Source organism: Lipotes vexillifer, unplaced genomic scaffold, assembly GCF_000442215.2.
Source record: "Lipotes vexillifer unplaced genomic scaffold, Lipotes_vexillifer_v1.1 scaffold1693, whole genome shotgun sequence".
In the NCBI taxonomy this organism is placed as follows: domain Eukaryota; kingdom Metazoa; phylum Chordata; class Mammalia; order Artiodactyla; family Lipotidae; genus Lipotes; species Lipotes vexillifer.
Window position 1 is genome coordinate 443073 of NW_006782186.1, and position 16046 is coordinate 459118.

The window sequence follows — 16046 nt, forward strand, 5'->3', positions numbered from 1 at the left end:
AGCAGGAATGAAATAGCACCAAGAGAGGTGTGCGCTACACATACATAGACAATCTGTGGTACGCAACAAAACCCAGGCCACAAAATCGTAATTAGACGCTTCCGGTCTGCCTTGAGAGAGGCAAAGGCATAACGGGAGCACCAGCAGATAACAAAAAGCTTTAAGGACCCAACGCACAGCTTTAGGGATCATCTTTGCAGGTGAGTGAAGCAGAAGGTGAGAAAGCTTCAGTCCTAGCTCTTTTGTCAGGGGAGTTCAGGGAACCACAGGGAAGTGTACAAAAATGGGGCGAACAGGCATTTGAAGCTTGGCCACCTTCAGAAAGGCAACACTAAAACACTGCTTGTGAAACTGAAATCAGTTTCAGTCAGCGCGTTTGGGATGCAGAACTAGACCGACCGGCTGAGTTTTATTTGTAAACAGTAGAAATCAAAGGAGGTTTCTTACCAGTGAAGTGACACATTCAAGAGTCAAAGCGAACTACCAACAGGGTTTTCTCGGTTGGAGGCACTAAAAAGATGGGGAGACTAAAGGCCTGAAAAGACATCCTACAGGTCATCTAAAGCGTCAGGTGGGGCAGGGAAGAAACTCAGTGCCTGGGGCCACAAGGTGGGTGGTTAACTCTACAATTGGGGCAACACACACTTGAATCAGACACTGGGGTGGAGTCCTACGTATCCTGGTTGTGCTGTGGTGGAGACATTTATACACGCTACCCACCACGGCTGGCCCTGTGTCGGGCACACAGGCATCCAATAAGCGAATGTTGAGTGAATGGTCCCCTGTGCGTCGTAAAGTTTGATTTACTTGATCTGCAAAAAACAATAGATGACTATTCTACGGAGAAATCCGAATCGTGGCTAACATCAACATGTCTGACGAATGCCAGATCTCAAGAGAACGAACATACGTTGGCAGATTCTCTGGACAAAGTTAAGATCATGCTGACCGAGCTCTCAGCATGAGATTATTGTTAAGATCAGCTAGCAAATACCTGACTCAGTACCGAGATTTACTCTAGCCCTTTCCAGCTAGGCATCAAAATCTGTGATTCATAAACACTGAAACTCACTAACGTTTTCTACCTTCCTCGGTACTTACTCCTCACAGTTCCTTCCCTGGGACAGAAAGGAAGACGGCAGAAAGGCCGGGCCAAGCGCTTCATTTCTGCAGGTTCTGTCCTCTTAGGAAATAGGGCCTGCATAGCACAGGCTCAATTAATTTGCAAGAGACTTCTCAGTCAGCCCAAAGGTGACAAAGAAAATGGTGTAAATGGGGATTTTGCTGCCTGAATGGTCAGAAGATGAGAGAGCTTGTGGAGGCTCTATTTCCTCCAACTTGAAGGACCTAACGGGACTTTTGAGGTAGGGAGCTGTGAGGACTTCACTCATTACCACTTTTATTACAAAAGAAAAGTACGCCTGAGCAGAGGTCGGTGTCACACAACAGCCCAGCGATTTCAGAATGCCAGCGACAGGAAGCACCCTGGGGACATGGGAAATAAAGAGTACTGAGCAACCTCCACGCCGCCACGGGGTTTGCAAATGTAATTTTTCTAGTAGGTACGTGGGGTCTTTCCACAACTCCCTGGCTAATGCCTACAACACAACTCTAGCACAGCTAAGGTGGCACTGCTGCCACTGGCAGCTTTGGCCACACAGACACGAGACGCACAATGCAGGGAGAGCTGCTTTTATTCAGAAATGAGGTCAAAAATGCTCGCTAATCACATAGCAGGGAACTTTCCTCGTCTCAGGCTAAGTCATAGAAATTTCCCATAACCTGAAGTTCAGTATCTCCTGTCCTCTCTGAGGGACAGAGCAAGCAGAGCCCAGGCAGGAACAGTAAACATTGTCACCGTAGCCACTACATCTGCTTCCTGCTGTGTGTTTCTCAGAAGCAAGAAAGCCACATTCTAAATACACTATCCTTACACCTTGAACTTGTTTCCTCAGTCCTCTGTAACCAGTCACTTTGCAAAATCCGCAGCACTGGATAGGCGGAGAGTTAACAGGAAAACAATCTCCTCATTTTTGTCATCTTCCTATGATGTCTGGAGTGTACCTATAACACCTAACCTTTTTGCCCTGGCCTAGTTTTGGTCATCAGTGGCGCATCATTTTCTTGGTATACAATTTAAAGCCCACTGATAGGAAACTAAATGCAGTCACGTGTTTCTAACAGAAGAGTCTAGGAAAAAATTACTTAAACTTAACAGACACAACTCATTTTATTGACAGGAAGGCCAGAATATTTTTGTTTGCTTGTTAAATATTGCCACAAATTTTGTCAATTGCCGAAGCCCAGGTCCAGCTTCTCTAGCGCGTGAGTTTTCGAAAAGAACACTTTTACCTAAAGTTCAAAATTGATCACTGGCACAGACCCTGGGGAGGAACAGGAGGGAGACGCCCTACATTCATGTCTAAGCACCGCCAGGACGGTTCCCCTGTGGTCCCCGGGCCTCCCTCAGCAGGTATATTCTCCCCCGCCAGGAGGCACCGCCCTGCACACAGGCTCTGGCTGGTCCAGGAGCCCGTGGTGCAGACCTGCTCTAGATCTGCACAGGAGGCAGGCCGCCCAGTCTCTGAAACAGGATCCGTCTGTTCAAAGAAACCAAAGAGCTCCTAGGACGTTCAGGACCCATGCAGATGGGAAGCCTCTAATCAATTTTGTGGCCTTTTTTGCTGGTTAGTGAAAAAGAAAAAAGAAAAAGAAGAGAAGAAGCAAGGGAAGTGCAGTGCATTACTCTTTAGCCTCAGCCAGCTTATTGTTCATCTCTGCGCTCTGCTCCTTGTCAGCAGGCGGGGCAGCGCTGGCGCCCTCCGCGCTCTTTTTCTTGGAGGCCCGGCCCAACACCACCTGCTTGTCTTTGGCCTTCCTCGGGGGCTTATGGCTCGCTGAGGTCTTTTTTGGTTTGGAACTCTGGAGACTAGGTTTCTCCACCTGCACGGAGAGACAGACAGACAGACGGCGAACAGAAACACAGAAGGGGAGGGAGTAGGAGGGCGAATTTAGAGAGAAGACGTGATTAGTGAAAGGATAACAGTAACAACACAGGACTCGGAGGGGCATGGCATGTAAAGCCTCTTCAGGGATGCTAGGGCATCCGCCATCTCCCCTCTGAAGCCCCCGATCAGCCGTTCTGGCCGTCCTCTCGCTGGCCACACTGGCTCCCGCCGCCAGCCCTCGCCCCAGGCCCCGCCAGGTGGACTGTGTTCTGTGATGCACTCCCTGCTGCCCCTGCCCACGGGAGGACTGTACCTCACCATCCTGCTCAACTCAGGCAGGCACGTGAGTGGCTTTAGGCAATGAGATGTGAGTAGAGGTGACGGGTCACCTCCAGACAGAAGATCAAGAGTCAGCCTGTGCTTCCCAATGTGCCCCTTTCCTCTGCCACAGAGAGGCTGCTCTTCACCCTGAGTTCCAGACGGAAGAGGTGCTGAGGAAGAGAGCTGCAGCCCACCCACGGTGGGCCCATACTGGTAAGAAATAAACCTTGGTTGGGCTTCCCTGGTGGCGCAGCGGTTGAGAGTCTGCCTGCCAACGCAGGGGACGCGGGTTCGTGCCCCGGTCCGGGAAGATCCCACATGCCGCGGAGCGGCTGGGCCCGTGAGCCATGGCCGCTGAGCCTGCGCGTCCGGAGCCTGTGCTCCGCAACGGGAGAGGCCACAGCAGTGAGAGGCCCGCGTACCGCAAAAAATAAAAAAGAAATAAACCTTTGTTGACGGAAGACACTGAGATTCTGGGCGGTTTACTACCACAGCAGGAGCCGGCTTTTCCTGTTTCTGAGCTCCTGTGCACAAACGTCCTCACTGAGAGGCTTGGGCGGGCAGTCTCGCCCAGTGAGGCCTTCAGCGCTGTCCAGCCATCCCCTCCTCCCCTCTGGCTGGCTCCCCAGACGGTCTTCCCCAGAGCTGCTGTTCAAGCCCACTTCCCTCTCCCCAAGCTACCTGCTGCCAGTTCTGCCCCCTCATTCCTGGAAGATGGTCTTTTCTTCTCTTTCTCAAGAACTCTGGGCCACTGGGTATGATCCCTCAATATGCCACCCTCCTCCCACCCACCTCTGGGTTTACTTTCCCCAATCTTCCCTCGCTCCTCTACGTGAATCTAAATAAAAAAAAATAAACCTTTGTTGACGGAAGACACTGAGATTCTGGGCGGTTTACTACCACAGCAGGAGCCGGCTTTTCCTGTTTCTGAGCTCCTGTGCACAAACGTCCTCACTGAGAGGCTTGGGCGGGCAGTCTCGCCCAGTGAGGCCTTCAGCGCTGTCCAGCCATCCCCTCCTCCCCTCTGGCTGGCTCCCCAGACGGTCTTCCCCAGAGCTGCTGTTCAAGCCCACTTCCCTCTCCCCAAGCTACCTGCTGCCAGTTCTGCCCCCTCATTCCTGGAAGATGGTCTTTTCTTCTCTTTCTCAAGAACTCTGGGCCACTGGGTATGATCCCTCAATATGCCACCCTCCTCCCACCCACCTCTGGGTTTACTTTCCCCAATCTTCCCTCGCTCCTCTACGTGAATCTTCTTTTGTCCAAAGTCAACCCCATGTCCTGGGTCCCACTTCATCTGTGGAAGGTGGATGGAGATGATGTTGGGCCTCACAGGCTGGGTCATCCACTCAATGAAGTCGAGGGGTTTTCAGTCACCCCTGACCTGGAAATAAGGTAACCGATCGTCCTGGTTTGCCCAGGACTGAGGGCTTTCATGGAATATGGAATTTTCAATGCTTCATCTGGAGTAGTGCAGGCAAACTGGGTTGGGTAGTTGCCTTACCTGTAAACCAGTCCCGGGCCAAAGAGGAAACTCCACTTGACTGCAAGACTTTAGGACGAAGCAGAGCAAAGGCTCTTAGGTTTTCAGACTTTTACTGCTATTATAGAGAGGAGAGCTGATATTTGCACAATGCCGTATGGCTTGACATCATAGAATAAGCTATGGCATGTGTGATTCCTGCCTCAGCAGCAGAGTCTCCAACATGATTCTCCCTCTCATGAATGCATATCACGATGCAAATAAGGCAAAGCTCTGATGTCACTGGAAAATCCCTGAACCCACTGTAACTTACTTAGAAATGAAAATCATTCACAAACTGTTTATTATAGTAACAAACTACTTGGCACACATCTTGCAGCTGACGTGACAGGTGTATTGTGACAGACTGAGAACTGTTGCTGGCTGGAGGGAAAGGATAACAAAAGGCAGGTGATTTTTAGGGATTTGGGAGGTAAAGAAGTGTCCAGTGATTGGAGCTGAGGATGAGGCAGGGGCTGGGTGGGAAAGAAGTCAGGCAAGGAAGCCTCCAAGGTTGGGTCAGCACTTCGGGGGCAAAAGCACAGTTATTTTAAGACAAGGGGATTTAGGGCTCATGTGAGATTTTCTGCCATTTGTGGGGGGGTTTCTCAAAATCAGAAGCTAGTTCTCTGGAAACCTACCAGTCTTTAAGCTGTTTTCATTTTAGGTAATGTTCCTTTAAAAATTCACTTTGAATTTAGCAAAGGTCCCTGGTAAGAAGCCCCTCTGTCTCTGTGTGCTGTGAAGGAAAGGAGGGGCTTTAAAGAAGCCATTAGGGGCGGGGCCAGAGTTGGCAGTACCCCCTTCCCCACCCCCCCAGTCTCTGCTGCAGTTAACCCCTCCATGCCAGACAGTGCTGATGGGTCCCCAGAAGTTCAGTCTCACCTTTGGCGGTTCCTTGAAGGGCTCACTGTAGAGGCTGCGTATTCTTCTGCGATCAATGAACTTATTGTCAGCTGGGGTTGGCTTATTGGCCTCCCCTTTGAACTGGGCGCTGTAGCTGGTCTCATGAGCCATCTTATCATCCGGGGGCTTGTATTGGGGCTTGGCTTTTATGGGTTTCACAGGCTTGATGTCAGTCCATGCTCTGAATTCATTCCTGCAAATCAAAGAAGGCCTAAGTGATATGATACATCCTATACCCAGAAGCAGTGCTCTCACACAGGGCGGCAAGCACAGCAGGTTCTCAGTTAGTGCTTGTCGGGCTGACTGATGTGTGGCTGAAGAGTGAACTCACTCTCTCCTCCTGCGTAAGTGTAAGTGTTCCTTCCTGCCCGGTCGAGGCAGGTTGTGACAACAGCAGCAGTAGTTCAGAGAAAGAGCACGGGCTCCCAGCTCCCACTGTGTGACCATGGACAGGCAGTTCTCATCTTTAGGCCTCATTTTCACAGTACCTAAAATGAGGCTGGAAAAACTCATCCGTTCAGTCATTTATGAGTTCAACACATATGACCGAATGCTGCTGTGTGTGAGGTTAGAGAGCTGTGACTGTTAAATGAGACAACGTGTTGGACATTGTGCCTGGTACGTTGTGGCCAAACGAAAAAGTGCCAGTTCTGATTGAGTTATTTGGAGTGAGGTGGATGGACCTTGAGACTGTCATACAGAGTGAAGTAGGTCAGAAAGAGAAAAACCAATACCGTATGCTAACACATATACATGGAATCTAAAAAAAAGAAAAAAAGGTTCTGAAGAACCTAGGGGTAGGACAGGAATAAAGACACAGACGTAGAGAGTGGACTTGAGGACACGGGCAGGGGGAAGGGTAAGCTGGGACGAAGTGAGAGAGTAGCATGGACATGTATACACTCCTAAATGTAAAATAGATAGCTAGTGGGAAGCAGCCGCATAGCACAGGGAGATCAGCTCGGTGCTTTGTGACCACCTAGAGGGGTGGGAAAGGGAGGGTGGGAGGGAGACGCAAGAGGGAGGGGATATGGAGATATATGTGTACATATATCTGATTCACTTTGTTATACAGCAGAAACTAACACACCACTGTAAAGCAAATATACTCCAATAAAGATGTTTAAAAAAAAAAGAACTCTACAAAAAAAACCCACAACTAACCATCCAAAAAAAAAAAAAAAAAAAGCCAGTTCTGTTCCTTCCTTTGTCATGATGAAGACGCTCTGTAACCCTGAATCTTTAAAGTTAATACTTCTCTTCAATAGCAGAGGGCTTGCTTCTTGTGCTACCTGAACCTTAACAATCTCAATCACTTTAGATGAAAATCCTTATGAAATGTCTAAATGCCTGCAGATCATAAATAAGCAAAATGTACTGAACACAACCGGATGTCACCATGGGGACTTGTGTTGGGATACATGATGTGTAAGAGTCTTGGTGGGTTTGGTGTGAATAGCTATTGGTCCTTACCCTAAATGATCCCTATTTGGTGTTTTTTGAGTCAGTGTGTCAGTTTGCTTCATAGCGATCTCTCTCCTGGTTTCTAATCAGCCGTATCTGATCTGTTACAGGACTGGAGAGTAGATGGTGACAGTGTTCAAAACAGGGTAAAATAAATGTCGCTGCTGATGTAGGCCACAGGGTCCATCCTGTTCGTTGAGTGCAAGACATTCAATACATAAGCTCTGTGGCTTTGAGGTCTTTATCTGTCACCCCTGATTTGGGGCCATGAGAAGCTGTGTTGTGGGAAAGGAAGAGCCAGTGTACGAATATCTGTGGAGTGAGGCTCTCCAGCACCCTCTCTCATCCTCATGGCAACTCCCTCCTTCAGGGCTCAGACATGAGTGCCACAAACAACGGGCCACAGGGGACGGTAGAGAGAGCTCAGGCTGCCAAGGAGACACACGAATTCTAGCCCTAGCTCTGCCTCTAGGTAGATGCTGAGCAGGCCTCTCCCCTCTCTGAGCCTTGGTTTCCTCATCTGTCAAAAAAAGAACTGACCAGACAATGTCCTTATAATGGCCTTCAGGCTCTGAGGGTCTCTGAGTTGATAAAGCTGGTTTGGTAACACTGAGCCATATCCTGGTCATTTGAGCTCCTGAGGGGCACTGGCTCATGTGTGAGCAGACTGACCACAGTTTCTTAAGAGATCCTCCCAAAGCTTTAGACTTGCCTTTCCAGCGCAGTTGGACCTACTTCTAAATGCCCCACCAACTCAAACTCAGCATCCCTAGAACCAAATCATCTTGTCTCCCCTGCCAAGTTGTCTACTCTTCTTGGATTCCCTCACTGCTCCATTGCACTCATTCATTCATTCCTTTATTCATTCGTTTATAAAACATTTACTGAGTGCTTAAGGTCTGCCTGGCAGGATGAATTCAAGGTGTGGGAGAGGGAGGGACTGGAGTTTACTCCAGGACAGTAAGATAGGCTCCATGAAGGAGGAGGGAGTGGGGAGCACAGGGGAGGAGATCCTGCACCAGCCCAGCAGTTGGGGGGCGGGTTCTGGAAGGAGTCGTGGAGACTGACAGGGAGCCGGCCGCACGTGGCGGGGCAGGTTTCCAGGCAGAATGGGGGGCATACAAAGAGGCTCACGAGAGGCCCGGCCCCCCAGGAGGACCTGCGGGAAGCTCAGGCGGCTGGGTTGAAGCTTGGTGGGGAAGGACAGGAGAGGCTGGGCAGGTCATGAAGGTCCTGCCAGCCATGCCAAGGGGATGGTCTGGACTGTAACAAGAAGTTGCCAGATGAGTTCGAGCCATGGATGCATGTGGCCAGATTCTTGTTGGGGAAGAGAACTTTGGTAGCAGTGTGCATGGGGACAGAGGGGGAGGGGTGGAGTGGGAGGACAGAGGGATGTGCAGTGAGCTGGGAGGAAAGCGGAGGCCTTAACCAGGATCGTGGCAGTGCGGACGGAACACGGCACTGAGTCGAGGGAAATGGGCAGGACTCGAACATGGCTGAGCTGAGTGAGGCCAGGCTTGGAGAGATATTTGGGTTTGTGGGTGGGGACACGACCCCCTGAGCCGTGGAACCTGGGAAGAGAGGGGATTTGGGAGGAGGGTTGAGACCCTCCTGATTCTGTTAATGGCAGCCACCTACTCGGATTCAAGGCTGCTTTTGGAGCCTCTCCTCCCCACATTTGCCTCTGTAGCCCCAGCCAGTTACCATGACCCGACTTCTGAGCCATTCTGGCTCTACACACAGGCCCAGTGCTGGCCCAGGCTGCCTCTGGGGCTCAGGCCCCATTACCTGCCTGAGGCGCCAGGACTCCCTTCCTTCCTCCCACCCTCGGGCCCTGATACTTGGCCTGCATCTCTCAGTAGCCAAAGCAGTAGCAACCTGGCTCCCAAAATACGATGGCAGAAACCTGGATTCTCTGCTCCCACCCCTGCCTGCCTGCCTGCTTGCAGTATGAGGGCTGAGATAGGTATACACTGGCCCCAAGCACTGATTCTGGGTCATTTCTCCCAGGCCAGCTTCTGCAGCTTTCTCTCTCTCTCTGCAGCGGCCCCTGTGGGCTGGTAAGTGTCTCTCTGTGAGCATTATCCATGGGACGTGTCCTTGTGGGGACAGCTTGGTCACCCTGGTCTTGAACCACTTTGGTACATCATCTTCACGTGGGATGTGTTAATGAGTCCCATAATAAGTCTACTGTACTTATAACAGGCTGTTAGGTTTAAACCCAAATTCTATTACCTAGAACTTTCTTTGAACTCTCCACAAAACCTTCCCCAGCCATATGGAACAATTAATCATATGTCATAAAAGAATTATGTACCATTCGTTAGTCACCTCTTACAAAGCTGGAAGGTTGTTTTTGTTTTGTATATTCTCTATAATCCTTACAACAACTTTGAAAGGAAGCAGTATTATTTCCCTTTTATGAAAGAGGGTCACCAAGGCTCAGAGAGGTTAAGTGGCTTGCATAAGGCCACACAGCTGGCAAATGGCAGAGCTGATTCTCAGCCCAGGTCAGTCGGGCTCCACAGCCCACATCCTTCCCACTGCACTCGGACAATGTGCTGGAGCTGCAGCGTGCTAGCAGCCCTCACTGGAGGTGCTTGTGCAGGCTGTGGCCTGCTGTCTGCAATGCTGTGGAGGGTTTATATGACACAGACTGCACAGAGAATACCTGAGCTCCCCCAGCCCTGAGATGCTCCTCCCAGAGCAGTATGGCCCACACTCTCAGGTCAGTCATGTCCAGTTCCTTTTGCCACGAGTTCATGGTCCTCTGTAACCATCAACTCCCCTTTCTGTGCAACCAGATTTCAGCTTGATCATTCATTCATTCATTTGTTTGGCATTTGCCAAACTCCAGCCATGGCCATGGCTTGTGGCCCACAGAGAGGAGGAAGCCAAGGTTGAGGTCTCTACAGTTTAGTGAGTCAGGGTCTGTCCATGTGTGACCCTAAGAAAAGGCAGAATGAAGCAAATGGGACAGAAGTATAGAGGGGAAAGGATGCTTTATTCTGAGGGGTGAAGTGGGGACGGGGGCACTGAAGGATGCAGATAGAGAAGTGGGTGGGGGGAATCAGGCAGCAGTGAGGTATTTGGGGCAGGTTCACAGAGCGGCTGAACCACTCAGGGAGTGGGAGGGTGGGGCTCTTGGAGGGATGGCAAGGTGACCAGGCAGGCAGGAGCTAGGAGCAGGCTGTACAGAGCCCGGAATGCCATGCCTGGATGCTGGTGGGAGGCCTGGGGAGCCGCTGAACACTTCTGAGCGAGGCAGCACTATTCCTATTCCTCCACTGATGGTGTCCTCCTCCTCTCAGACTGTCCCAATTTTAGTTATTCTTCAAGGCTCAGCTCAGGGCTCTCCTCTTCCAGGAAGCCATCCTGGATTACTCAGCCCAAAGTCTCCCAGCTCTTGGCTCCTGGACCCTCTACTGTACTGTCCAACTTTGTGGTTACCTAGCAGTTTCACATTCTTTAATTCTTTCATGAGTCCGTTTGTCTCTCTCGAGGGATAAGATATATAACAGAAAATTCATGACAAAACTCTCCTTCAAGTCCAATCTCATTTGCGTGGCTGCAGAGGGATATTCTTTAACTTACCCTGTATCAGACTACAGGTTAGGGGCCTGGCTGGGCAAGGACCTCAGTCCTCACCTGCCCGCCAGAACCCTTCCTTCCCCCTGGGCCATCATTGAGAGCCACACTCCATATCTTTCCTACATTCCTCTCAGGATTGAAGGGTTTGGCATTCAGTAGGCATTTACTAGAAACAGCTGTTATTTGATTTCCTTTCTGGTCAGCAACTGGCCCTCCTCCTGAGCCCTTCCTGCCTGCCTAGATGGTGCAGCGCTTGCTCCCTGGAGGCAAGAGAACATCTTATGCTTCTATCCGGTGCCCATCATGCTGAAATGATGATGGTCTCACAAACTTGTCTCCTGCCTTAGCCAGAGGCCATTCTCACCAGGAACTGAGCTCTGTTTATCTGTGTTTCCCTGCTGCCCTGAATAGCATAGAGCAAAACATCCAAGAAACATTTGGAGAATCAAAGAAAATCAAGGGTTCTGTTCTACTACAGAGACTTGTGAAGGCTGCTCACACATGGGGCTTCTATTACTGCTTAAACCACGCCCCTAAAACCCATGAGCCGCAAGTCTTAAGTTCTTGTCGGGAAGAGTTTCCTTCATGAAAGTAAACATGCCAAGTCACCCAAGCTTCCACAGAATCCATCCTCCCTAGATTGACCGGAGGCACCTAGCGCCCCTGCTGAGCGAAGCTGCCTCAGATGGGAAAGGGGCTGGCTGGGGGCCGCGGCAGGGATAATCAGGACAGGGAAGGAGAGGAAAACTTAATAAACACTTGCCCAACACCTACTTGTTAAATGGCTGAGCCCTTTAAGAATCTAACCCTACTTTAGCCTTTGAACACCCTGTGTGGTCACTGTTATTCACCCCATGCTGTGTGTGAGGAACTGAGCAGGAGGGAAATGAAGGGACGCCAAGCCAAGCCAGTACAAGCCAGTACATAGTCAGGCAGTTACTGGACCGCAGTCTGCCTGACTCAAAGGCCTCGTTCTGTCAGCTTCTCCACACTTGGGGGTAGGTGTGTAACCCACCTCAAGCTCATAGCGACTTTGGATCCTGGCAGCAAACACAAAAAAGCACTGCCCTTCAGCCTGTCTGGTACACACGCCAGTGAGGCTCTGGGCAAACTGGGAGGATCCACATCTGCAGGCTTTTGCGCTGGCCTCCCAGAGCTGTTCCTCATGCCAAGGCTTCTCCCGTATCCGGATGTAAGGAAGTCATGGGGATTGGGTGATCCAACCACATTGCCAAGGCCTCACTGTCCCCTAGATGGACTCCATCACTTGAGGCTTAGGGCATCACTGATGTCCTAATAATCCCTGCAGGGGCAGAGAATGGGTTTGGGACTATGATGTCCGTCTGTGGGTGAGTCAACTGCACAGAGAAGTGGCTCCACTGCTCTGTTCAGGTCTGGGCATAAGGACTCCTTACAGGACTCCACTGATGGCCCCTGTGTGCTGGGGAAACCCATGGAGGGGAGCCTGGGCTGGTGTGAGCCGCCTCAGTGTGTGGGGACTTGGTGGACAAGATGTTCCTGGGCTGCTCCCTCGGGATCTTCAAAGCACAGCACAGTCACGCTTAGAGCAGCTGCTAAAGTAGAGCTTCTAGATTGTGCTGACCAGCCAGAGTTTTTAAAGGAGTCAACAAATGCTCTACCTTCACCGCCTCCTGTGCAGCCCCTGTGCCCACCTCACCTGGGCCCTCAACACCTCCTCTCCCTGGACCACAGCATCAGGATCCTGGCCCCCATCTCCTCACTTGGACCCACCCAAGACATGCTGCAGGATAAACCTGCTCGGCTGTGAGCGCACTCTCCCCTATGGGAACACCTTAGCAGTTCCCAGTGTCCTAAAGGACAAAGTCCCAGCTAAGGTCCCTTCTAGCTGCCACGTGTCATGATTCCTTAGGATGACAGGCAGAGCCCTGTGACTTGGCCCCAGGTGACCATTCCAGCCTCATTTCTCTATCTTCATCAGTCATCCGCATCATCACTGAGTGAGTGTTTTCTGCGTGCCAGGTTCTCTGACTGCACTGTCTTATGCTGTCCTCGCAACGACACTGTGCCACGGGTACTGTCACCGACTCTGCCCAGGAGGACTCCACGCTGCCCCTCCCCAGACACAGACTGCACTTTCCTGCTGTGCGGTTCCCCTTCCTGGCACGCTACTCCCTCCACGCCTCCAGTTGCTGAAGTATTACATGACCTGCCGTGCCAGGATCCAGTGCTCTCCCCTCCAGGGAGTCCCCAGGCCCACTGCTGAATCAGGCCTTCCTCCTCTGACCTTCATCTCTTGGTAGCACTCACTGTCCTCCAGCTTGTCCTAGGCCACCTGTGTAGTTATCTTCCTTCCCTCCCAGACTGTGCCCTTGTTGAAGGTCAGGACTGTCTTTCTGCATCTGTGTAATCCTCACTGTGCCCTGGACATGGATTCAGAATGCAGCCTCTACCTCACCCCTGTGAACAGCTAAACAGGAAGTCCCTGGGCTGCCCCAGCCAGGGAGGGGGCATAAAGTTGCTACACGAGCATCTCATGGCATATATACCACTTCTCACAGTATGTCCACAAATTCCTTGACATTCTTCCCTTAGATGGAGTTTAATTCCCTGCCCCTTGAATGTGATTGGACTTAGTGACTTGCTTCCAACAAACAGAATACGGTGGAAGTGATGGTATGTAGCTCCCGAGACTGCACCACAAAGCCATTGTAGCCTCGTCCTTGCTCTCCCTCTCTTGGATCACTCAGCCTGGGGACAGCATGCTGCCACGTCACGAGGACACTCAAACAGCCCCTAGGGAGAGGTCCATGTGGCAAGGAACCGAGCCTCCTGCTAAAAGCCATATGAGTGAGCCATCCTGGAAGTGGACTCTCAGCCCCAGGCAAGCGTTCAGGGGACCTCACGAGAGACCCTGAGCTAGAACTCCCCAACTAAGCTGTTCCTGGATTTCTGACCCTCAGAAGCTGTCTGAGATCATTAACGTTTGTTGGCCTAAGCTGCTAAGTTTTGGAGTAATCTGTTACATAGCAATAAATTCTAATACAGACCCCAATCAGAAATTACTCTTCCCATCGAAAGGAGTTTTAAAAACCCAGGGCTCAGGTCAGCAAGGCAGAGAGCACTGGTGTGAGCAGAGCCCAGGAAGTTCAAGTTCCCAGCAGAGCTGTGGCATCAGGTGAATAGAGACGGTCATGCTCCGGCTGTAAGAACCTGAGGGGGAACATTTTGCAGCCTTCACTAGAGGTAGCAAAGCCTCCTATGCAGCAAAGCTGGTTAAGAAATACGTGCCTGGGGGCCTGGTCACAAGCAGAAACAAAGAAACTCAGGCCCTCACAGGAGAAAATGATGCCTCAGTGCACACAGCACATGCCAGGGCTCAGGGAAGCACAGGCCGAGGGCAGGGAGGTGGGAACAAGCATCGAACCTGGGCCAGAAGAGAGTCGGTGGTTCCCTGGCAAGAACCCAGGCTCTGGAATAAGATAAACCTGGGTGCCATCTTGGCTCTAACCCTCCAGTCAGTCCCTCACTTGCTTTGAACTTCAGTGAGCTCCTTTGGAAAGGATTTGCTTAAGGCCTGTTTCACAGGATTGATGTGGGGTTAAATGAGAACGTATTAGTTGCAGAAGACCTGAACGTCAGAATTACCAAGTCTATGGAGGATAACTGCATCATACTGTATTTGGTTTTCATTACAGAGTCACGTGCTCAAGAAAAATGATTGAACATCTTCATCGCACTCACGAAGATGGAGATGCAGTGCGAAAGCCAGATGCTGCTCCAGCCTCACTGACCTTGCAGTTAGTGGGACTAAACAATTACACAGACATCAAATATCTGTCCAGCTATTGTTTTTTCTGACCACTGCAGTCAACAGTTTGGTGCCCAACGTGGACAAAATTTGGACAGAAGCTTCCAGTGGCAGGTTCATTTCTGAATGCATTTCACGTTAGACTTGGACAAAGTAGCATTCAATGAATGCCTGATTAATTGAATCTCCAATACTGAGGGCCCACTATAAGCAGATGTTCACTCCTTAAGGCCTTGTCCCACTTAAGCACATTTTTTTGCAGTGACTCAAGGGGAGATATTGAAAGAGCAGTTACAGAGGGAGAGACTGAAGACGGGAGAGAGCTGGGTGATTGATGAAGCCAGGTCCCAGAAGAGGAAGAGGGGAGGCATCGGGAGAATGCAGAGAGGGTTTGGCCTTGGAGAGACGGTGTTGTAAAAGAAGAGAACAGAGGCTGGTCCTTCATTTCTCATTTGGAAAAGCCTGACATTTACAAGAAACAATGAAACAGAAGTATAGAAGGACAATTTTACTGCTGTGAAGAATATCTACATGTGTTAATTAGTACAGATCACCTCTTGACAGAAGTGGAGTCTTAGAATAATAGATTATTGCCAACTACAATCATATATAAATTCTACTTCTCTGCCTATAAGCCCCAGATTTATTTATTATGTGTCTAAGTCCTTCTTTCCCCATTCTCTTGACAACGAAATTTTCAACAACATTCCTCAACTGCTTTATGAAGGAAGAAAACCACCCTTTTAAATCTTGATGGTTTAAAATCTTCCTGTAGATTTTCATCAGTAATTTATGTTGCCAAGGAAACATTGTCTTTGTTCAAAAATCGTGTCCACACTTGTTATATTAAAGTGTTCTAGAAGAAGGGAAGCAGGTTCCTTATTGAACTCAGGTTGGAAGCAGTCAGTGAATGCTGTCGGTTGCCAAGCTATTGTCAGGAGTTGGTTAAAGGAAGTAGGATTTGTAGACTAAAAAGGAAAGAACATCTCTGGGCCTGGTGGGTTGCAGGGGGCTTAGAGAGGCTTCTCTCTCATTCTAGGGGGAGTGGATGATTGCTTCTTCCCTCTAGAGATGACTGGGTCAAGAGAGGAGTTTTATGATCTATGCATGTATATGTACTGCATGCATCTTTCAGCTTCTTTTGTGTGAAAGGGAATCTTACAGAGAATGCCAACATTCTAATCAGCTAGGATTGCTCTTCTTATCCATTAAAACCCAATAAACACATGCACACCATGTGTGAGTTATTTTTGAAATGAGGAAAGCACACACTGGGCAAAAAACCTGTCAGTATATAAAGTTTGAAGCTTATCGAATGTGAACGGAGAATGAGAGGAAAAGAATCCTCCTTTCCCTTCCATGGAAAGATCTAGCACGGGCATCAGTTGGCAATGACAAGTGTCGGGATGTGGGTTCCCCTCATTAGGTAAATGGCTCATTCTGCAGGTAACTGCTGTCTCAGTCTGTCACGGGCTGCATGGGGCTCACAGGCCCCCGTGCACCTGGG

The 16046-nt window shown here is 50.1% G+C and overlaps 1 protein-coding gene across 1 annotated transcript in view; it reads right to left on the reverse strand.

The window, feature by feature from the left end:
• The window catches only part of MAP6 (microtubule associated protein 6), an 89172-nt gene that overhangs the window by 24446 nt on the left and 48680 nt on the right, over window positions 1-16046 (reverse strand). Inside the window, exons 3-4 of the mRNA XM_007455032.1 lie at window positions 5674-5887; window positions 2747-2943 (exon numbers count right to left, since the gene is read on the reverse strand). Coding sequence (XP_007455094.1) covers window positions 2747-2943; window positions 5674-5887 — 411 coding nt within the window. The remainder of the gene's footprint in view (window positions 1-2746; window positions 2944-5673; window positions 5888-16046) is intronic.